At 35.7% G+C, this 22,395-nt stretch overlaps 4 protein-coding genes across 6 annotated transcripts; 1 reads left to right on the top strand and 3 right to left on the bottom strand.

Annotated features, from left to right (window-relative positions):
- Window positions 1–3,800: 3,800 nt before the first annotated feature.
- On the bottom strand, window positions 3,801–5,173 carry LOC129319734 (formin-like protein 8). Its single transcript, XM_054964810.1, has 3 exons — window positions 4,394–5,173; window positions 4,242–4,320; window positions 3,801–4,160 (listed from the first exon to the last, which is right to left on the bottom strand). The coding sequence occupies exons 1-3, from the start codon at window positions 5,095–5,097 to the stop codon at window positions 3,801–3,803; spliced, it is 1,143 nt and encodes a 380-aa protein (XP_054820785.1). The 5' UTR covers window positions 5,098–5,173.
- A 1,169-nt stretch (window positions 5,174–6,342) lies between these two features.
- On the bottom strand, window positions 6,343–8,907 carry LOC129319414 (two-component response regulator ARR5-like). 2 transcript variants are annotated; one of them, XM_054964477.1, is made up of 5 exons: window positions 8,502–8,907; window positions 8,324–8,400; window positions 8,141–8,221; window positions 7,962–8,032; window positions 6,343–7,339 (listed from the first exon to the last, which is right to left on the bottom strand). In XM_054964477.1, exons 1-5 carry the CDS (start codon window positions 8,629–8,631, stop codon window positions 7,081–7,083), a joined length of 618 nt encoding a protein of 205 aa, XP_054820452.1. In that variant the 5' UTR covers window positions 8,632–8,907; the 3' UTR covers window positions 6,343–7,080. The 2 variants fall into 2 exon arrangements, with proteins under 2 accessions (XP_054820452.1, XP_054820453.1); XM_054964478.1 differs by having other exon boundaries at window positions 6,355–7,339; window positions 8,144–8,221; window positions 8,502–8,885.
- A 1,622-nt stretch (window positions 8,908–10,529) lies between these two features.
- Window positions 10,530–13,593, top strand: LOC129319412 (protein EDS1L-like). 2 transcript variants are annotated; one of them, XM_054964475.1, is made up of 4 exons: window positions 10,530–10,893; window positions 11,093–11,565; window positions 11,651–12,382; window positions 12,664–13,593. In XM_054964475.1, the coding sequence occupies exons 2-4, from the start codon at window positions 11,221–11,223 to the stop codon at window positions 13,381–13,383; spliced, it is 1,797 nt and encodes a 598-aa protein (XP_054820450.1). In that variant the 5' UTR covers window positions 10,530–10,893; window positions 11,093–11,220; the 3' UTR covers window positions 13,384–13,593. The 2 variants fall into 2 exon arrangements, with proteins under 2 accessions (XP_054820450.1, XP_054820449.1); XM_054964474.1 differs by having other exon boundaries at window positions 10,530–11,565.
- A 3,515-nt stretch (window positions 13,594–17,108) lies between these two features.
- On the bottom strand, window positions 17,109–18,686 carry LOC129319413 (uncharacterized). The gene is made up of 3 exons (XM_054964476.1): window positions 18,454–18,686; window positions 18,286–18,352; window positions 17,109–18,195 (listed from the first exon to the last, which is right to left on the bottom strand). Exons 1-3 carry the CDS (start codon window positions 18,526–18,528, stop codon window positions 17,330–17,332), a joined length of 1,008 nt encoding a protein of 335 aa, XP_054820451.1. The 5' UTR covers window positions 18,529–18,686; the 3' UTR covers window positions 17,109–17,329.
- Window positions 18,687–22,395: the final 3,709 nt, after the last annotated feature.

The raw sequence follows: 22,395 nt of genomic DNA, 5'->3' as shown, positions 1-22,395 counted from the left end.
AAAAAATTAAAATTAAAATTAAGATAAAAGTGGTTAATACAACATGATTTTAATTTAGATATATTTAAAAAAAACAGTCTATTTAACACATGATTTATATTTCAATATTTATTCTCTATCTGAATTTATGTTTTGGTAAACAAACACAAAAACTAAAAGGTTAGAAGCTAAAAAATAGTTTATATCATACCATTAAGTTTGAGTCAAAAGTGATTTTTCAACAAATTTTTATATAAACAATATTTGTTTAAGTTCGTTCTCCAGATGAGATCTGGGTCTGGACATAAATCAAATGTAACCTTTAGCATATAAAGTTGGATTTGCAAAATGAACATTGATTTGAATCTCCAATGTCTATTCAACGAACAATAAATATAGAAACAACAATTGTATTTAAATGTCATGCCAAAATCCAAAAGCCTTGCTTAACACCACCGCTACAGTCGTACTCTATGCAATTTTAAAAAGTCTTAAACTTTATTGAAATGAAAAGCTTACTAAAATTAATGTCTACTTTAATTTTTTAAAAACATTATCACTCATTATGGAGACTGAGATGAAAGATTGTTTGGTTGGAGGAACGGGAGGAAAAGGGAGGATTTTAATATTATTTCCTCTATTTAAAAATATAAAATATTTTTAATTAAATTTTACTTTTAATATAATAGTTACTTACTTTTTAACTAATCTTAATTTTTTATATTTACTCTTATTAAATATTCTATAATAAATATAAAATTATTATCAATAGGGACATTTAAAAAAAATGATTACACCTCAAAAGACTAAAAATATTTTATATTTTTTAATATTTAACCCCTCATAAAATGCCTTATATTTTTAAACTGAGGGAGTAAGTTGTTTGATTCAATAGGTGAGAGAAGGAATAATAATTATATATAGATAGATTTACTTTTATATTATTAAAATTATTTTTTAATAAAATATATTTATGAATATTTTTAACACGTAATTATAAATATATAGAGTAATTATTATTATTAAATATATTATTAAAAATCTATCATTATTAAATTTATTTAAAAAGATGAAAAGTAATAATTAAAAAATTGGTCTACTTGGTTTGAGGAGGGGAGGGATATAAAAGTTTTAATATTATCTTATTTGGTTCAAGAGGAAAAGGAGAAAAGATAATTATATATAGACATATTTATCTTTATATTATTAAAATTATTTTTCTAATAAAATATATTTATGAATGTTTTTAATATGTAATTATAAATATATTATTAAAAATCTATCATTGTTAAATTTCTTTAAAAAGATAAAAAATAATAATTAAAAAAAAGTATATTAGTTATTGTACAACAAAATCATATTCTCACCTCCTAATTCCTCTAATTTAAAAAGGAGGGGAGATTTTTTAAAAATTTTTCTCCCCTTCTTTTCCTTCCATTATTCTAAATTAAATAGGGGAAGGGGAGCAAAATCCCCCTTCTTCCCCCAACCAAACACCGGCAAAGAGATGAAAGATGAAGAATGCGTTTGATTGGGGGGGAGGCTAGCAAAGGCAACATTTTGGTAATTTAATAATATTAATTAAGTAATAAACTAATAAAAAATATTAAAAAAGTAAAAACGTCATTTTGGCATCTGGAGGCCGAAAAAAAAAAATCTATGAGCCGGCCAATCATTTAAACTGCTGTTTTTTTCCCCTTCAGTTTTTCCATTTTTTTGACCAGTTCATTGGTTTGATTCTTCCTCAATTTACTTGCCTCAACTAAACTGGACTAATGATTGGTTTTTAGTTCAACTGGTTGAACAAACTAATCTGATTTTTAAAATATTAAAATTATTCATTATCCATGGTAATTCAAGATAAAAGAAATATTATGACCATTTCAACGAAAAATGTGATTTGTCATAAATAGTCTATTTTATATTAGTCATAGACGTTAACATTGATTAAGCAAACAAAGGAACTAAACTGATGAGAAAGTTTGTTAGCTTTGTTTTGTATAATAACACGAGGATATGTTTTGTATAACTGTAGATTGCTGTCAATATTTCATCTCATCCTTCTTCCTCTTTAATTAACTATATATCCTTGGGTGATCTAATACATGTATGATTTAATTCTCGAAAATACAAAAATATCGGGATGTAACTTTAGCTTATATGTAATATGGTAATTTTTTACCAAAAAAATATGGTCATTTTTTTTAAAAAAGAGAAAATCTCTTTACAATTTTTACATTTAAAATTTTGGTTAAGTGATCTCAAAATCACCATTGATAATTTATTTTGATGGTACCTTTAATGCTACAGAATTAACTAAGGGGATCCCCATCATTAGATGTGAAACGTTGGTACCTTATGCCACGGAATTTGAAGTGAGCTATTATCCATCTACAGGAATTAAGGACAGTGGCCTTCTAAAAAATATCTACACAATAAGGTTCACACCACCTTCGCTTACATCTGGGAAGGTTGGAATTTAAATGCATTTACGTGGATATTTAAATTAAATATTCATTTTGACTTGGTCAATTTATATTTTTTATATCAAAACATATTACTCTTGTGGTCCCTGATCTTAGGAGAGAAATTTGCCAATAATAGATTGTTGGGGGATTAATGCATTTAATAGGTTCAAGCTTATAAATAATATGCTCAATTGTGACTCCACGCATCATTTTAAACTTTGGGGAGGTTTTCCAATTAGAGAGTGACTCTTGATAATTACTGTCACTAAAGTCTTTTGAATAGTCAAAAGAGTGTTTTAACAGTTGATTCTCTTCCTCTTCTTCTTCTTTTCTGATTTTGGATTTTAATTCTCCACTGTGATTAAGTTGAAATTGATATCAGATCTATAAAAGTATGACAAGAGGTATACATTTAAGTCTTTCTCTAGCCTAGTTTTTAGATCTTCGAAATAAGCATATCTGTGTAGTAAATTTATGATGCAGAATAGTGAATTGTTCCTGCATAGAAAGCTTTCCAATAATTACATGCAGAACACAAGTTTAGCAAATGCTCCAATAATGGCCGTTAAATGTAAATATTGTTTTCTCTTGCTTGCACATGGCTGTCAAAACCTAGTTCAAAAATCATCCTCTGATCGGGTTAAAGATGTTGCTCCTGACACAGTTGACAGAAAATGGAAATCAAAGTTTGGAAATCTGAGTGTCGCCTTCTTTGATGGTGATGTTGATAATACAGCTTCTTCTACTCCTACGTTCTTCCTTTCTAGCTTCTTCTTAAGTCGTAAGCAGGCCTAATCTACCATGTTAACAAAATCTTTTACAATAACGAACAACTAAAAGGAGTTTGACGTGCTGTGTTTGGACTCTCCCACCAGATAATACTCGCTCGTCTTCTTCACAAGCTCCGTGATCCTTTCCTACCCTTCTTTCACCACCTTCAGCTCCTCTTCACAGTCCTCTAGGAACCCTTTCATCTCCTTAATAAACCTGCCTCTCTCACCGTTATTACAACATGTTATAATCCTGCGAATTTTGGGGACATGAACATGCAGAGTTGAACACACAGATGAAACTATGATGCTCTATGTTTGTTGCTTTTCTTACTTCACATGACTCATCACCCAGCTCCGCTATCACTGGCAAGCCAAGGGTTAGATATTCTTTGTCTACCTCTTGATGTGCCAGGTTATGCTTCTGATATGTAGCTTCCCTTCTTCCTTCAGACTGAACCACTTGTTCCACAATGAAGTGAAGCAAACTGGTCTTTCCATCTGTACTTTTCATGTCAGAAAGCTTGCTAAGAGAGCTTGGTTTGAAACCTTGTGCATTGCCTCTTGAAGTTCCAACGTTCATTCAGTTCCAGGCTTTGAAAATAGCCTCTAGGAGTTTTCTAAAGAGACCACTAGTCCTTAGCTCTTTACATCCCATTTCAAGTGTTCCCAGTCGTTCTTTAAGCTGAAGTACTGTAGAATCATATCTTGATCTGAAAAGCATTGCTTTCAAAAGAGTGAATGCTGTTGGTATTGCTTTGAGGATGTAGTAAAGGAAAGACTCCACGTCGGCTAGTTTATCTGGGTTGCCATTGAAATTCTTGATTTTGGCTGCTGCTTCTTGAGTTGGAGCTATTTTGGTGAGTCTTTCAAGCGTGTCAGAACTGAGTCCTTGGTCATCAAGGAGTGCTTCCAGGATTTCATCACAAGAAATTGCTTGAGACTTCAGAACGATTGTGGTGTTCTGGGACTTTCAAGGCTCCAGAATGAATATTTGAGGTGGTGAAGTGGAGCTGGAATTTGCAGAAAGACTCTGGTATCTTTCATGCTTTTTATTGTTGCTTGAATATCCAAATAATTTCTCGATGAGCTGATCATCAAACCTGTAAAAGAAAAACCCCTCATAAGTGGCGATTCCTTAATTTGTTAAATAAGATGGGAAGAAGGAAGAGTTACAAGAAAGAGTTGTCATTGATCTGATCCCACACTGTTGAATGATTAACATTGGCTGCGACCTTATCCCAGTGAAGAGGCTTCAGCTTTTTCGTGTCACCATCTTTCTCCCTCGAACTCTTCTCTGCTGTACCCTCTTTGCTGTTCTTCATGTTTGCTTTCCCTTTTGGTGGAGGCGGGGGTCTCAATGATGAAGTGAAGCCACTAGCCTTTGGAGGTGGAGGTGGCGGTGATGGAGGCCTACACGGCACTTTTGCAACTCCCTTTCTCGGGGGAGGAGGTGGTGGTGGTGGTGGAGGTGGAGGAGGAGGAGTGTTTCTGTCAAGAATCTTAAGTTGAGGGGATTGTGAAACTCCTTGTGTTGGACATGATGATGCAGAAATTGAAGGAAGAGCAGGTACTGACGATACTGGCTTGGCATTTATTTTCTTCCATTCTTCAGAATTTTCATAACTTCGATTGAACCAACATTTTGGGAATCTAGTTCTCACAGGTCTACCATCTGCTTCCAACATGTAAAGAATGTGAGTCCCATTTTCTTCAACGACCAATCCTTTCACTTCGCCACTAACTTTCTTAATGTCCCCATGGGTCACCACTTTATCTCGAAGAATAGCAGCAGCAGCAGCAACCTTGTGCCTTTGGTGATACAGAGATAGAATAAACTTATAGAACAAGTAAAAGAAAATCCTAGAAAATAACAACATAGCAGCAGCAGTAGCTGCCACAGCCTTGCAATTAAATGACTAGGAGTAGACATTGATAGACATTGAAGTGGAAGATTGAACTTCAGAGATGACTCTAATGGGCCTTCAGGGGATCACAGGCAAAAACATAGTGCCTGTAAGCTGCGAATAATTTAGAAATTTCATGACAAAGTTTGAATATGTCAGCCAATGGTTGATGATATTTTCAATGTGACAGTTGTCATTTGTAGGAGTTTTATTGCTCTATTAAAGTGTTAAGTATAGCACCTTAAATTACAATTCCAAATTGAAGCCTAATGAATAGACAGATATATAATAAAGTTCGGCCCATGTTGAATGGTGTGGGGTAACTCAATTGCAGGCTTTGTTTGCAGTGGGCATAATGGGCAAGCCGTCCTGTCTCAATATCTCTACAGGCATTCTTAATTCTGGATGGAATTTATGTTTTTTTCCTAGTTCAATGCTTTAATGTTATCTATCTGACATCGTTTTTGTTTCGTTCTATGCTATTGACAAAAAATTTGATGTCGTCTCTGCAAAAACTGAAGCAGCAATCCAAAATTCCAGTGTGCTGGTGCACTTGAAGAGCCAAAGGGGCTTTTTGGAATGAAAATATATATATATATAATATATATATATATATATATATCAAGTTTGAGTTTTCATTAAAAGAAGCGAACATGATTGGGTTTGTGGAGTGATGGGTGATTGTTGCCTTGTTGGGATGCATCATGCGTGACTTAGTTTATGTAGGGTATCTAGTGTCCTATCCTACTCTCTGATGGTTGTTTGAATATAATAATGTCAATCAACAACTTGTCCTGCAAGAAACACAATGGTTGGATTAATAGTAAAGAGTAATTGAAAATTAAAGATGACGCTATTTGGAGTCTCGTAGTGGTTGCTAAGTGGAGAGGACTTAATAGCAAATGAAAGCCACGGCCAGGCCATGTTTGTTTCAAGAGAAACAGAGGAGGATTAAAGAAAGGGAATGAAAATCTTATTTGAGAGGTTATATTGTCATTCTCTGACAAAATGCATTTTTTCTTGTTGCTAGAATGAGACTCTCCTCTTCTGATGGGATTCAACATATTTCTTAAAATGAGGGGGGATCTTACTACAATTTATTCATGGAAGTATATAATATAATAATAAGGATTTCTTAAATAAAAAATTAAATATTTTAATATTAATAATATGCTTTCACCTACCAAACATGGCATTGGCCTTTATGGCCTTTGTAAGCAAAGGGGGAGGTTTCTGGTCTTGGGAAAAATGGGAAGTTTTTGCTCTTGGGAAAAATAAACATGAAGAAGTGGAGACATCGTTAATTGGCCTTTGTCTTTTCTCTCTGAATAATTGAACTTTGTTTTTTCAAGGTCTTCAAAATACGAGCACCCATTCCAGTAGTAATCTAATCAAGTGATGTGTTCCGCCTCGGAAGCTTTCATGCGCATACTGCCCCCTCAACTCCCAACAGTTTAGTGCAATTATATTACATGATAAGAACCTGGTGGCATCATCGTCAACAATATCTTTCATCTTAGAATTTGAGCAAACATCAGATTTTGATATGCAGACGTGCCAGTGGGGATTAAAGACTTGTACACCAAGGTTCCTCACAGAAGCATGGCATCCTAAACCCCAGGTCCATAGAAGAGAAATCGAGCCATACGGCTGCAAGTGGTAGACAAGGAGACCATTCCTTTAAACATCACAAGCACAAAATTTACATTAAAAAATTTTCCATTACTTGCAGCACACACCCTTACAGTACAGGGCTTTCCTCAAAATTTGCCAATTTCATATGTACAGAGGCGGAATCAGCAAAAAAAAAAAAAAAAATACATGTATTGGACCAAAAAAAGTTATCATAGCATGGTTCCTCTCCAAATCTAATTCTAGTGTTTATGTTAGCAAAATTATGGACTAATGTGAAGAGCTAGATCCTTCAGGGGATTCAGGGTTCTCTTCTGAAGGGAATTATTCAACCTCTGCTAGCAATCTAGACTTCTTTGAGGACAATGCAGATGGTGAAGAGGATGATGGATCACAAGGACAACAGACCGATGAGAATGGAGTTGGAGGAAGTGCACTATAATTATCTGATCTCTTTCTTTTGCGACATTCTTTCTCTCTACTTTCCTTCCCTTCACCCTTCATTATGAATTCTTTCAATCGTTTCACGTCTGCCAACTTCACTGGCTTCAACAGAAACTCCTCTGCTCCTTCCTCTAAGCACCTGTCCATTGCCAATTTGCCACAAATAAGCCATTAATTTCCACAGCAGTGGTTTCATAATGATTCATGTTCACTCATCACAACCAAAATTGCAATTTTTTTCTTTTTTGAGGTAAGGAACTTATTATTTAGGAACTTTCTCTGAAACTGAATATGAAATTTCATAGCAAACAGTGTCGAGTGCCAGCCCAGATCTAAGCATGAATCTAAAACCATTCAGATAATTTAATGTTCTTGCCTCCATACTATTAGTTCAGCACCCTGGAATCTGGATCCACGTAGGAAATTATTTTCAAATTCAGTGATAGATTTTTTACGTATTCACAGGGCGGAGGATTTCAAGAGTACCAGCTTAGAATTTGAAGATGAGTAAATCATACGTTATTACATAAATAAATTAGAGTGCATAACTGAGAAACTGTGTATCAAGTTAACACTTGACAGTCGAAGATTTTGGTGCAAACTGCAGAGTTCTGGCTTCTTGCGGAAACATGATTCAAATTTCTAACAATATCGGAACGATTGTGAAACTAAGTTCAAAAGTTGCCAGATATCGGAACACTAATGGATAGCAATATCACACGCAAGTCACAACCAGCGAAGTTATTCAATGAAGTGCATACCTATCAATTCGAGTCAAGATATTCTCAGACGACATGATCACTACTGGTATCTCTCTAAACATAGATGATTCCTGATGGAAATAACAGAGACGGAAATGGAAAACCATATCAGTAACAGAAAAAGAAAAACCACACAAAAAGGAAAAAAGAAAAGTAAAAAGCAAGGAAAAGCAACAAGCCACCTTAATCTTCTTGAGCAGCTCATAACCTGTCATCCCGGGCATGGAATAGTCCGTCATTATCAGATTAACCTTGACACTCTGTTGGCAAAAACCATCCAGTAACACCGTAAGAATCCATTCAGACAGTAACTAGAAATGAAACAACGAATCAAGATTCAAGACCCAGACCAAGTTTCTCACCTCAAATCCAATGGAGCTCTTCTGTCCATCCAATCCTAAATATTCAAGAGCTCTTGTCCCACTCTCCACAACCGTCACTGCAAAATTTTGCAAGTCCAAATCCAATCGGCTTCAGAACTCAATTAACCAACCTGTACAAAAAAAAAAAAGTAACAGTGAAAAGAGCTCGCAATCTCACCTTTAAAAGAAGAAATTTTCAGCAAGCGCTCAATGACTTTGCGATCGACATAACTATCATCGACGGCGAGAACATGCAGGTCACCGGAGCTGCAAGGCAAGTCTTCCAGCCGGAGAACATCATTGCCCATGGCGTCGGATATGGAAGCAAGAAAAGCCTTCGACGAAACGGAAAAGAAGGAAATGCAAAAGAAAATGTGAAGGAGAAAAGCTATAAATAGGAAAAGTGGGATTGACGAAGGAGAGAAGAAGGAGAGGGGGGAACAGAAAGGGTCAATAAAGGAGGGAGAGATTCGAAGAGGGTACGGATATGAGAGATCTTGGGAAATCTAGCAGAGAGGATTTTGGGTGGCCACTTGTGTCCTCGTCTGGCTTCCGTCCAAATCTTGCTTTTTTTCCTTTCTTTATGAAATTGAAAACAATAATCGCTATAGTAAATGCTTGTGTTTGGACCCACCGTCACCACTGTTTTGACTTTCTTCAATTGTTTTTTTTGAACTTCATTATTTTATTCCTCGTTTGTTTTAGGGTCTAATTTCCTTCGTGATCTTTTTCAGCTTAAAAAATTGTGCAACCTTTTCAATCTAAAGTTCTCGGAAGTGCAACTTTACCTCTAAGATTTTAACCATACTTGCCGTTGGCTACTTTATCTTTGTGGTCAAAAAAATAGATTCGATTAGCCATCTCCAGTGGTGTAAGCAAAGATTTGCTTGTTGTGAGAAAATATTTTTTTTTGTTGACTTGTCTGTTCCAGCTTATGTTGACAGTGATGTCAAGATTTTTGGATGGTAACAACCAGAAAAAAGTCACGCCTTAGAAAACGAACAAACGGAGAGAATTGAAATGTGATTAAGTTTAAAATTGAGATGATATATTATTGTACAGTTCAGCGCCTCTTCGAATTTTAAGGGATGACTTGTTAATAAGATATTGACGAGAGGGTGTGAGGGCGTTTTGGTGAGGGTGCATTTGGGAGGATCTCTTGGAACTAACAAAAATATGTTCAGTGAAGAGATTGATTAACTTGATAAAACTACTCACATTCATCCAGAAGAAAACAAATATATTATTGTTTATATTAATCAACCGTTTGAGGTCTCTGCTGACTTTAAATTTTCAAACGGGCCACTAAATATTTATATTACGTTAAATGATATCTTGAGGATCAGCTCCGGCCTCCTGAGTAAACCTCGGGACAATGCAGCTTTCTAATTATCTTAAAGAACGATATTTAAAAAAAATGAAGAAGCAGTTGATTGATTGTTGGGCTGTGAAGGAACAATGATGCAGTAAATGATAGGGAAGACTGAGAAGAGAGAGGGAGAGTGCAGGGCGGCGAACGGAGGCGAAAGAGGAAAGCGACGGTGGGACGGCGGCGACAGAAAGGGAAGGTTAGCGTGAAAACTGAAAAGATAGAGAGGGGCAGGTGGTGGGTCCCAGACATCCGGATGGGGTGATATGGAGGCTCCATCGTATCAAAAAAAGCCTTGAAGGAGATTGAGGATCCTAAGCGTAAAGTGGAGCGCGTGAAACTGAGGACCGAATCCAAATCCATGATCCCACAATACAGAAATAGTGATACCTGTCTGATACGAGATCGAGACTGCATTGATAAAAGAGGAAACTAAACTACGGCCCGCGACTTCGAAACCTCCACCAAGTTCCTGCATTGGTCTGATCAATCACCCATCACCTGGATCCTGGTCCAGATCTCCCACTCGCGTTGCATCTGGATTCCATTTAGCCCAATCTTCTCTCCATCTTCTTTCCATTTAGCCTAGTCTTGTGCCGACTCGCATGAGTCATGAGGCTATTCAGACATGCTTGGATTGCTATCCACAAAATCATCTTGGCATGTCATTTTTTTTTTAATATAAGACTACAATAAAATTATGCAAAAAAATTAAGATGTAGTCATATCAGAAGCCATGAGATTTATATAACTGGGAGACGGATTGATAAAAATAAATGTATAAAAATCTTTATAAAGATTCTTATAAGTTAAAAAGTCAATGCAATTGTTTGCTTTCATATAAATGTAATCAAAAATAATAATTTAATTTTTTATAGGGAGATTTTTAATATTTTTGACAACTTCAGAGAGGAGGTAAGAGTCATAACAACCATTGTTCATCGTTCTTCAATTGGCCGCATTCATGAGCGCTCTCGGCGCCTCGGCACGTCCATCATTGTCTTTCTCCCTGAATCTATGGAGATCGTTGAACTCCGCTACTCGGCAATTCTGTCGTCCCCCCCCCCCCCCCAAACAAAGGTCGAGCTCGGTGTTCCAGACCAGCAGACCCTGTTCCCCTATTCCATCCGTGCTTAATTATCTGCTCCAGAAACTCTGCATACTTGCCCTGACTTGCTTTCACGTACACAAATGTTTGCATGTATGGAGTCTATGCTTCCATTTTTGTAGTTGATTCTGATTGTTTATGATTTAGTGATTTTAATTTTTATTTGTTTAATTTTAAATTTTTAGTGATTGTTAAATTGTGGATTATTGGATTTTTATTGCCGCCTTATAATAGTATTTCATGACAATTGTTTATAAAAAGAAAGCACTTCACAAAAAGTCTTCGTCAACAGCTACTTTCAGAAGACTTGAGTTTACTTGGCAGACCTTCTCCTTAAAAATGAATCAAGCGAGAGAGTGAAAACTAGTGAAGAGAAGCTATTGCAGCTGTAAGGTGTGAGAGAAAGAACAGATTGGACACATGGCCGGTGGAAGTGGAAGTGGAAGTGCAAGTTGCGGAGAGAGCATAGTGCAGAAAGTAGATCTGATTAACATAGCACTTGCTCTGTCCCTAAAGGCTTATGAATCACCAGACAAGCCTTACCTTCTTGAAGAGATTCGAAGCAACAACCCTCCTAAAGTCTTCATTAGCTTCCCACCATGTGGATCTGTAAAGGACTGGTATTCTCAGAAGCCCTTCGGAGAATCCCAAATAAACCGCGATCTATTTCCCTCTCTGAGAAGTATTGGCAATAATGAAGCTGCTTTAGTGAACAAATCATTTCTGCAAAGATTTGAAGCCATTTTGGAATCTTTTCGTGGTGAGGTATGTAAATAACAAACTCAGACTCTAATGCCACGCTAAGACTATTTCAACTCTAAATCACTGGAAGATAGATTTGGGTCTGCAGGTAATGGAAGCGATGGCAAAAAAGCAGGCTGTAGTGTTTACAGGGCACTCCTCTGGTGCTGCAATGGCCGTGCTTGCAACCCTCTGGGCCTTGGACACAAATCTAACTCCCCACAATAACCAGCCCTGTCTTTCGTGTTTCACGTTTGGGTCTCCCTTAATTGGTAATCACATTCTGTCTCATGCTACAAGACGAGAAAACTGGTCTAGCTACTTCTTTCATTTTGTCATGAAATATGACATAATGCCAAGACTTCTGCTTGCTCCACTCTCTTCATTTGATGACCGAAGATTCGACCCTGTTCTTCAATTTTTCAACCCCAAATCTGAATATTTCATGAACGACGAATCACTTGACCAATGTGTGACTTCAGACTTGTACTCTAAGGTCATGACAAATGTAGCGAATGCTACAAGCCATGCCGCATGTAAGCTTATGGGTAGCACAAATGTATCAGAGACGCTGGCAAGTCTTGTTACTTTAAGCCCTTATAGACCCTTCGGAACATACATTTTCTGCTCTGGAAGTGGAAAGCTGACTGTCATGACAAACCCAGATGCTGTTCTGCAGCTCCTATTTTTCTCTGCTCAATTAAACAACGAAGAAGAAGCTGCTCAAGTTGCCACTAGATGCCTGAAAGAACATTTCGTCTATGCTGATGAACTCAGCCGAAGCTTGGCAATGCAAAACGTGGATGTCTCACATGGCAATGCCTTGAATGACCTTGGACTTGTAAGTAGCATCTCTTGTGGGTATAGTTCTATGTTTCTACTTGACTAAACCGACAATTCTCTACCTGAATTATGTTAGACTTCATTTAGTGCTGTTAAATAACAAACATGTGTCTGTGTTGCAAGTAATCCTTCCAACTCCCCTAAAATAATAAAATTAATAGACTCTTGCAGTAAGTTTTTTATTCTGAGAAAATTAATCTGTTCAAAAACTGAAATTGAATGGGCTTGACAATAAGGGGGGATTGTAATTGAGTTTTTATCTGGTGTTTGAAATATCAGAGCAAAAGAGCCAGGCTATGTCTTCAGGCTGCTGAAGAGTTTGAGAAACAAAAAATAAGAAACGAGGAGCAAATCGACTTGGAGAAAGCTAAAACAAACATAAAGATACTACAAGAATACAAACAAAGAAACAACGGACGTGGAGTGAGCTATTACGAAGCCTTCAAGCTTCAAACTGACCCAAGAGACTTCGAATCAAATGTTAGCAGGCTGAAGCTGGCAAGTGTATGGGATGACATAATTGAAAAACTAAGAAACTATGAACTACCAGATGAATTTGAAAGCAAGAAAGAATGGGTGGAGCGTGGAACCGAGTTTCGACGCCTGATGGAGCCGCTGGACATTGCCAACTATTACCGCCATCCAAGGAAGGGCGATTCGGGAACTTACCTGGAAGGAAAAGGAAGGTCAAGCCGATACAAATACACTCAAAGATGGCTGGAACATGCAGAAAGAAGGCCAACAGGAGCTTACTCAGAATCGTGCTTAATGGCTGAGGTGCAAGAGCTTTGGGCCAAAACTGAAGAAGGAAAACCATTTGAACAAGTGAGGGAACGTGTCCTTAAACTTGAAGATGATATCAAACGATGGAGTGAGGAAAGAGTCCTCTCCGAGGATGTTTTGCTCAAGGGTTCGACCCTTATGAAGCTGTGGAACAGTCTTCCAAACCAGCACAAGCAAGGATCCTGCATAAAGAGTCTTGTATGTATCCAAGGGTAATTTAATCTGTCATCGTATTATGTCTATCGTGTTTGTGTCTGTAACTCCATGTAACTTATGTTTGGCTACTGCTATTGGTGATTAAAGCCACCTGTGTTTGCCCTGGTTGCGGCTTGCGTTTGTTTCGAAGAGATCATGCCTTGTTGCCAATAAGCCAGAAAACCCTTGGTGACTGCTTAAATCAGTTTTAATAATCCTCTTATTCTTACAGTTTCATGATATATTTAGATCAGCAAGGCGTTTCGCAATGGACAACTCATCCAACCTATTTGAGTATAAACCGAATCTTGATTTTTTTTTCCTTATGATATAAGATATACATTATTTTTGTCTCATAAGATATGGATTTGTTTTTTTTTTTTTTTTCTCAACAGGGAGCTTCCAATTTCCATTGTGCATACAAAATTTTCAATTGATAGGCGTAATTTCCCCTTTCTTCTGTTGATTCTGACTCCAAGCCTACATACACCCGCAAGTGCTTTTTCTTGTCTATAGAAGTATAAATAAAGAAAAAAAAAATTAACAAACTTTTTTTTTAACAAATATGCGCAGCTACAAAAAAACGTCACATCTCTTACTCTCAATATCTGTGCGTAACGCTACCGCATTCGAAATCCTTTGCTCAAGTTCCTCAAACTTGACACGTATACTGAACACTTCAGAAGATAAACAGAACGCTCGCCCATACACAATTATAAAATAATTGACTTAGGTAATTTTTTAGTTATTTTTTAATCAACAGTTAACCCTTTTTTTTTCTCATAACACGTAACCTAAATAATTCTGACAGCATTTATAACGAACCTACGAAATATAACTCCAACACTCTACTTGGACGCATACGCATTGCTCAAGTTTCTTATTTTGTTTTATCTTTTTGGTCAATCATTACCTAGGATCATGTTACATGGATTCAAAAGGAGAAATAAATATCTACAAAATTGAGTTTAACAGAAAAAACTGATTTCTTATGGTATGAGCTCAAATTTCTGTTTAAAAAATGATTATATTTAACATCTGATTATATTTCAAATAAAAAATAGGTGCGCAAAATAAAATAAAATAACAAACTCGCCGCAAAAGGCTGACCAGTTGTTGTGATTTACAAACTGCAGTAACTGTTTGCCCAAACAACAAAAATGGCAGAAGTACTCATCATACATTTCATCGCTTACCAGATACATTTCGTCAACCTAATGCCTCCTGCTTAAAATGTCAAGATTCATCCATATCTAACATTAAATAGAAAGAAGATCCACATTCATCATAAATGATTAAACCAAAAAAATTACAAAATAGATAGTTGGACGTTCCCTGCAAACACAAACACTTACAACTATATAAGAAAGTATTTCGATTTCGTTGCATAGGGGCTGACCAGCCAAAAACTAAGTGAAACGCCGTAGAGAGTGAGCTGTCATGGACATTAATTATTAAGAGGTGGACTATGTCATGAGTCCTACATCGGAACGCCACATTAATAGAGTGTGATTTATAAGTTAACTGGATACCTTCTCCCTACGAGACACCTTTCAAGGTCAAGTTTTACCCAGAAGACTTGTCGTGACATTGGTACTCTTGTTAAAAGTTGCCTTTCATAGAAAGGGCTACCCACGAAAACACTAACCGGCCGAAAGCCAAATGAAGTGTTGTGGAGTGTGAGTCGTTGTGAATGCTGACTCTTGAGGGATGGCTATGTGATGAGTCCCACGTCGAAAGGCCATATTGGTAGAGTATAGTTTATAAGTCAATTAAGCACCCTCCTTCTATGAGATGCCTTTCAGGGATGAGTTCTACCTGCCCTAAAAAGTTGACACGCATATTCCATTAAGAACCCTATAAGAACCCTAGATTTTGCTACACGCCCAAACCGCTGCAAACTGGGGAGAGGTTCATATTCCTCGCCTCCTCTTCCCCATTTCCAAAACCTAGAAAGTGAAGAAGCTCCTCCTGTAAACTTTGAGCAAGCTAACTACACATTAAAATACCAAATACTCCCCAGAACATAAAAGGTCGCAGTACCATTAACTTCATTTCGTCAACATCACATGCAGGTTAGGGAATTAAAAGTCTCATGCACCCTTCATAACACATTGCTGACCCAGAGATCACTAAGGCTCGAAGATACGAACAAAGGAGTCAGCGAAGACGCAAAAATACCAATGCTCTTGGGGTCTAATTTACTCCAATTACTTTTCCTAATAGTTAGCTTTCCTGCTCATGTCACCACTTCGGGCAAGGCCGTATGTCTTTCAACTAACAGAATGACCTCAGTTCGGCAACGGCTATTATCAATCGCAATGACTCAGAAACCAATAGTAAAGTAGACTTATCCAGATTTTTCTGTCCTAGGTATCCAATACTTCTTTCTAAAACGTAATAATTAATGACAGAGTTCATTTAAATGACACACCTACTATGAGTGAGGTGACTTCTTGCCTAGCATCTAGAAATATAGGTAAACAGACCCAACAGTTATGCATCTCAAACGACAGTTCTGTCTGTTCAGTTTCCAACTGGGTTTAAAAAACCTCCAACCATCGAGGTGTAGTCCATAATCGAAGAGACAGAATGCTCATTTTTTGCTTTTGGTGAAAAGCAAAGGTTTTTTTCTACTCACAACACCAAATCCTGTCATAATCGAGAGGTGAGCACAATATTTAGTATAGATGACAACCATATAATACCTTTCAAGTCATCAGTTCCATTGTCCTTAATACAGGAAACCCCAAATTAGTAATTGCAGGAAAGACTTCCAAATGAAGTCTGACAAAGCTACACACCAAGTCGTTATTATGATCATGGAAGTTGGTCGCATATAGAATCATATATGTATATTATCAAAATTAGATTAGAGTAAATTTTGTCATTCAAGTTTCTAAGGGTGATTCCACCATCTTTTGATGCAAATATAAGAAATGTCGTATATGGGCCATTTCACATTAATGTTTATATAATTTGATTCCTATTTCCTAGTCAAATTCCTCAATTCCCCAAGATTAAGCATAAAAAATTTCCGAACTGTTATGTGCAGGCCTCTGGGGGAGAAAGATATTGAAACGAAAAGAAATAGCGAAGCGAGAAACCAACTACATTTGAGTAGATTGCATCATGTTAAATAAAAGGAAGCAAATAAAGCAAAAACATAGACATATTATCATACCTCGTAAAAGTAGGATAATCTTAGCGACCAGCCCTCAAATTTAATTTTTCCCCCTTCGTTTTTCTTATATATCTACCACAAGTTTCTCGGCTCCTAGATAATCACGAGGAACAATGTTCAAAAGGGATCCCTATTTCAAACATTACAGACAACTTATTTATAACTAAAAACCAATGAAAAATGCAAATCTCCAGAACCTGGAAGAATGAAGACCATAATTCTAAATTAATAATTGTTAGCATTTGCAGGTATAGAAGAAAATGATCAACCTACAATGCAGTATAAATATACAGAAAATCATTACTCCGTTTTTCAAGCATAAATCAAAATTTTATTTTCTTGGTTATACAGAAGGTACAACGTCTTGGTAGTAGACAAAGGATGAAGAGGCGGTGAAGGGATCAAGTCTAAATAAATCAGCAATATGAGCGTGTTTGATTAAACATGAAGATGTTAGATGTGGAAGTATAAAATGATTCAAGTGCAAGACGCTATATGTGAAGGGGGAGGGGGGAGCCCAAGGAAATAAGCCGCAACATGATATGCAGTCGTTTTTAATGTATAGAATTTTTATATCAACTTATCTATTCACATACGAATCTGAGTATTCTACATCAACACATGCAAAATCAAACTCCAAATGAGAAAAAGCTTGATTCCATGGTGATCAAAATTCATAAAACTACGCCAACTACGCCTAAAAAAATATAGGAATACAGACCATGCAAGGATGCAAAAAGTAGACCCAAAATACACAAATCAAGAAGACAGAGACATATACTCTTACGACCTTTCGATCATGCTACAAGAACGAGCCAACCGAAGAGTCAAGCTGCCTCCGTACACGCTTGCCTCTGTTTCAATAGGTTCGCACTCATAAGTTTTCCTGCACCCAGGACAGCGGCCATCTTCCTCAAGAATTCTCTTATGGCAAAAAAGGCAAAGCCGGAACCCACAAGGGCAAGGTAAAAAACTTGAGTCCGTCAAATCCAGATCCTCGCAACATATAGGACAAGAATGAGGCGCAGCAGTACGAGCCCACGCAATCCCTCCTCCACATCGCCTGTCGGGATTGGGTAAACTGAACTGCTTTGACAGATTGGGCAAACTCTGAGGGCGAAAAGCATCATCAGGCCTCCAAGCTCGGGTATTACCAGGCACCTGCGAAATTAACCTAGCACTCTCAGGTTGGAGATTCTGCACTCCTAAACTTGACCCATTTGCTATTTCAGCAGGAGAAACAATTTGCGCAGTAGTTTCTTGTTCCTGTGGCGACTCCGAACACGGGTTTTGATGCTTCTCATTGGCGGCTAAAGCATCTGCCACGGCCTCCCAATCATCAAAGCATCCATCATCACCCTCTTCTTCCTCTTCTGTAATGTTCCCAGAGCAGCATCCGGCACTGCTGCTGCTGCTGCCAGTGAAATGTGTTCCGGAATTATTACTACCCAACCCGCTGCTATTAACACTGGTGGGACTATTGGATGGCGATTCGATATCGCTGTCTTGATGGACAGATCCGTCATTATCTTCGCCTCTAGGCCTCATTTCCAATTCCTCCAGTGAACGTTTGCTATCCTCTCCAGCAGGCATTGGTGGCGCGTGATTATTGTCCCCCACGTCCTTGCGTCCTTTACTCTTGACCACACCTGAAAACCATCAATCGATACGCGAGAGAGCATGATTAACCCAAGAAAAACAAAAACATATCGAAAAAAACGTAAGTAGACGATACATACCTTGAGAGAGCCATTGCTCTCGCCGAGCATCTATCTTGCACTGCTTCAATTTAGCCGACCTGTTGGTCTGAATTTTTTTTTTTTTAAAGAAATTAGAATGGGGACGAAACGAAATGCCCGAAATAAGATGTCATAATAACGTCAAATAATAAGGAACCAATATCTTACCCTCTTCTTCTTGCCCAAATTTTTTGTGTTCGCGGCTGAAGGAATCGGAGCGGTGGGGATTGAATCAGAAACCATGGCTGAACTGATGGATTCAAATTCAAGAAATAAAGATTCGCAAAAACCCTAATTTGTGCGAGTGAATAGAGAAAATCTAGAAAGAGAAATCTCGGAGAGGGGATGAGAATGGATAACTCAACGGAAACTCCTCTGCACCTATCACCCTTTTTCAGAATTTGAGAGCTGAGGGCGGAGGTTGATGCTATATATACAAACATGTAATCCCCAAAATGCCCTCACACTTAATTCGATTTTCAAGGGTGGTTTCATTGTGAATATATGTGAGGTTTTTATCATTTTATGAAAATTGCGGAAGAAACGTGGAGCACTCAGCAAAGGGCGCATTCGTAAAATCGGAAAAACGATAGAAAGGAACAAGTGTCGTCATGCTGAAGAGTTAGTATTGTTAAGTTAACCTGATCCGAATATATTAAGTTACCAATTAAGATCATTAAATTATTTAATATTTGATCTTCATTTTCTAAAATAAAAAATTCATTGTTAATAAATTGTAAACACATGACTCATATAAAACTAGACAATATATACACACATATAAGTTATGTAACAAGTCAACTTTTTGGTTTTTTGAGCGTAACGTTGAACGCAACGAAAGGGATATTTTTTATAATCAGCGGGTTTGATTCTTTTTCCAATCAAACATTTTGCCCTGGATATTAATCAATTGTTGTTATATCGGGAACTAAATGTATTTTTCACGCACTACAAATCTTGAAAAATAAATCATATAGGTTATACTTTATTAATAGGGTAGCTTAAATGTTTATTTTTGTGATTATTAAACAGGCTTGATAGCTTGGACTTTAGATATATGATTGCAGAGAGTATAAAAATGAATCATACTACTCATAATTTATCATCTGGTTATTTTTATGTCAGCACCACAATGTCTTATTTTTATGTACATGTGTATACAAAATGTGACATTGGATTAATAAAAAATACATACATGACGTCATTAAGCCATTACTCTCTCTTAAAAAGCAAACCAATGTTACATGTTTGATTCTTTTTACAATCAAACATTTTTATATGGATATTGATCAAATGTTGTTATAAATATGTTTTTCACGCACTGCAGATCTTGTAAACCAAATTACATAGTTTATACTTTATTAATAGGGTAGCTTAAATGTTTAGTTGTGTGATTATTAAACAACCTTGATGACCTGGACTTTAGATATACGAGTGCAGAGAATATAAAAATGAATCATACTGCTCGTAATCTATCATCTCATTATTTTCATGTCAGCACTATGGTGTTTTATTTGTATGTATGTATGTATACAAAATGTCACCTTGGATTAGTGGAAAAGTCGCACATGATGTCACAGAATTATTACTCACTTTTCAAAAAATTAACTTAATAGGATGTAGCATACCTGTTTATATGACCATAACCCTTTTTAAATCTTTTTAATGCGAGACTGAGATGTAACAACTCTCTTATCCCGTCCATGATATTCTCATTGCAGGCGGTCCATTGACTGGACAAACTCAAATCCTACTCTGATATTACTTTATCACAAGGTTATCACTCTCTTAAAAAAAAAAAAAAAAACTATCTCATAGAGTGTGCAATACTTATTTATGTGCCTACAGCTCTCTCCAAAATCTTCAAATGTGGGACATAATACTAAACTTTCTTTTTTCCAACTCCAAAGCCACAAATGTCCCAATTGACATTGAGGTATTTTTTCATTAGGTTATTTAATACACACACATATATAATATTTACAGTGAAATAGGTAGGGTTATGAAAATGTATGAGGGGAAATGTCTTGGTAAAAATATGGTAAGGTAGGTGAAATAGTGGTCATAAATGAATTTAAACTAGCCTTTGACTAAATCAACTTCTATTAATTGTAATTTTTTTCGGGTTTCAAAAAGTTCTTGCGGCTTTCTTTTATGTGATGGACTGTAAATATATAATGGAAAAAATAGTTTTTTCATTGAAAAAGCTGAGCTTCAGAGAGCTTCTTTTTTTTTTTAATGAAAGATTTTTGAAAATGACTTGTTGTCCACTAATAAGAACCCTTTTAAAGACAAAAGAAAATAAATTCTATATACAAGCACAATAATAAATAAAACATTAGTACTATTTGTTTTTTGGGCTAGTGTGATGTGGAGCGTTAGCCCAGGGCACTGGGGATCGGATGGGAAAGAAATCGAGAAGTCTCTGGGCTCTTCTTGCCAAGGGTAACAGTGTCATTTGAAGAGAAGAATCTCTTCACTTTTTTCCTCCATTTCCTTTCATTTCTTTCTTTTCTATCATTCATTAATTTTATCATTTAAAAAAAATTAATAAAATAATTTAAATAATGAAGATAGATGAAATGTAAAAAAATAAAAAAAAATAGAAAGACTCCTCTCCGATGCCATTTGCACTTTAAAAAAAAGAAGTCCAGCGTTTTGTTAATAACGCTATATTCTTTACAATCTAATCTTCGTGAGATCTGATGCTTCAAATATATGTGCTCATAACTGTTTTCGCCAAAAAAATTAAACTGATTTAGTGTGTGTGCAGAGAGAGACTGCGCCTTGCCGCATAGAATATAACTGAAACCCCGGAATTGTAATACCAAAATTCAACCATTAGAAGCTCCTACTATCTAGTCTTCTTAACTAACATGTTTTTCATGAGTTCAGTTTTATTGCTCATTAAGCTATGCTCATCACTCGATGATTATCTAGATCATTCAAATTTTTAATTTGAACTGTCTAGATTTTAAAAAATTTATTTTTTAATTTAATTTTATATTTATTATAAAAAATTACTCCCTCCATTTAAGAATATAAAACAGTTTTAACCGAATCTTACCTTAATAGAGTAGTTACTTACTTTTAAATTAACTTTATCTTTTTATATTTACCCCTATTAAACACCTTACAATAAATATAAAGTCATTATCTATAGGGTTACTTTTGAAAAAAAAAAAATAATTATATCTTAAAAGATTAAAAATTTATTACATTTTAGAACATCTAACTTTTCAAAAAATTTTTACATTTTTTAATAGAGTGAGTATAAAATTCTAACAAATTTATTTATCATCAATATAGACAATACAAATTTAATCTGAGTGATCCAATTATAAATTGACTATCTAAATATACTCTGAACAGACTGAATTTAAAGTACATCTGTATAGTTAATTTTTAAAAAATTTTAAAAGAGTTGATATAAATTGAATCACCTAAATTAAATTTTATTGTATTGATGATAAAGTGAATTTATTAAAATTTTATATCTTATAATTTAATAAATATATATTAAAATATAAAAATGAAACTAATAAATGTGGACCGTCGAAGTTAAGATTGCACGGTAACCGAATGCGTTTTTCATCGAAGGGGCTTGCGTTAAAATTATCTGAGACATGGAAATAAGCGGGAGTAAAAAAGGGGATTTGCTTATATAGGTTTCATCCTTTTTTTCCCAATCTCTTTTGATCATTGAGTAATTAGAGTTTAGCCAAAGTTTTACAACTAACCATCCTTTTGCAAAATTATTATAGCTTGTTTGGTTTTGTTCACACTTTTTGTTCTTAACAATTATTTATAAATCAGTTTTAAAAAATTATTTTTCAAAATAAAACAAAATGAAGATTTATTGGCTGTGTTAATTTAAAAAAAAATAAAATTAAAAAATTGACTAATAATAACAGTCATTGGCAGTAATGGTGGTTACTTATATAGTATTTGACTAAAGTAACTGTAATTTATACTCTCTCCATTAAAAAATGTAAGGTATTTTTTGAGAAGTTGAATGTTAAAAAGTGTAAGATATTTTTAGTCTTTCAACATATAATCATTGACTTTTTAAAAGTACACATATTGATGGTAACTTTATATTTATTATAG

This window comes from Prosopis cineraria, unplaced genomic scaffold, assembly GCF_029017545.1.
Source record: "Prosopis cineraria cultivar Desert tree isolate PC_DT_omini unplaced genomic scaffold, ASM2901754v1 PC9, whole genome shotgun sequence".
NCBI lineage: Eukaryota > Viridiplantae > Streptophyta > Magnoliopsida > Fabales > Fabaceae > Prosopis > Prosopis cineraria.
Note: the sequence above shows the minus strand (reverse complement) of the source record. Positions and strands in the feature narration are given on the sequence as shown.

What these genes read in the sequence shown, in the direction of transcription:
- LOC129319412 (XM_054964475.1), top strand. Translation starts at nt 11,221, where the DNA reads ATGGCCGGTGGAAGTGGAAGTGGAAGTGCAAGTTGCGGAGAGAGCATA. An exon ending in TGGAATCTTTTCGTGGTGAG is followed by an intron (nt 11,566 to 11,650) that starts GTATGTAAATAA and finishes TTGGGTCTGCAG; the next exon opens with GTAATGGAAGCGATGGCAAA. An exon ending in CCTTGAATGACCTTGGACTT is followed by an intron (nt 12,383 to 12,663) that starts GTAAGTAGCATC and finishes TTGAAATATCAG; the next exon opens with AGCAAAAGAGCCAGGCTATG.
- LOC129319414 (XM_054964477.1), bottom strand. Translation starts at nt 8,631, where the DNA reads ATGGGCAATGATGTTCTCCGGCTGGAAGACTTGCCTTGCAGCTCCGGT. An exon ending in GAAAATTTCTTCTTTTAAAG is followed by an intron (nt 8,401 to 8,501) that starts GTGAGATTGCGA and finishes AAAATTTTGCAG; the next exon opens with TGACGGTTGTGGAGAGTGGG. An exon ending in TGCTCAAGAAGATTAAGGTG is followed by an intron (nt 8,033 to 8,140) that starts GCTTGTTGCTTT and finishes TATTTCCATCAG; the next exon opens with GAATCATCTATGTTTAGAGA.
- LOC129319734 (XM_054964810.1), bottom strand. Translation starts at nt 5,097, where the DNA reads ATGTTGTTATTTTCTAGGATTTTCTTTTACTTGTTCTATAAGTTTATT. An exon ending in ATCAATGACAACTCTTTCTT is followed by an intron (nt 4,321 to 4,393) that starts GTAACTCTTCCT and finishes TTTCTTTTACAG; the next exon opens with GTTTGATGATCAGCTCATCG. An exon ending in AAAGATACCAGAGTCTTTCT is followed by an intron (nt 4,161 to 4,241) that starts GCAAATTCCAGC and finishes ATCGTTCTGAAG; the next exon opens with TCTCAAGCAATTTCTTGTGA.
- LOC129319413 (XM_054964476.1), bottom strand. Translation starts at nt 18,528, where the DNA reads ATGGTTTCTGATTCAATCCCCACCGCTCCGATTCCTTCAGCCGCGAAC. An exon ending in ATTTGGGCAAGAAGAAGAGG is followed by an intron (nt 18,353 to 18,453) that starts GTAAGATATTGG and finishes AAAAAAATTCAG; the next exon opens with ACCAACAGGTCGGCTAAATT. An exon ending in AGAGCAATGGCTCTCTCAAG is followed by an intron (nt 18,196 to 18,285) that starts GTATGTATCGTC and finishes GATGGTTTTCAG; the next exon opens with GTGTGGTCAAGAGTAAAGGA.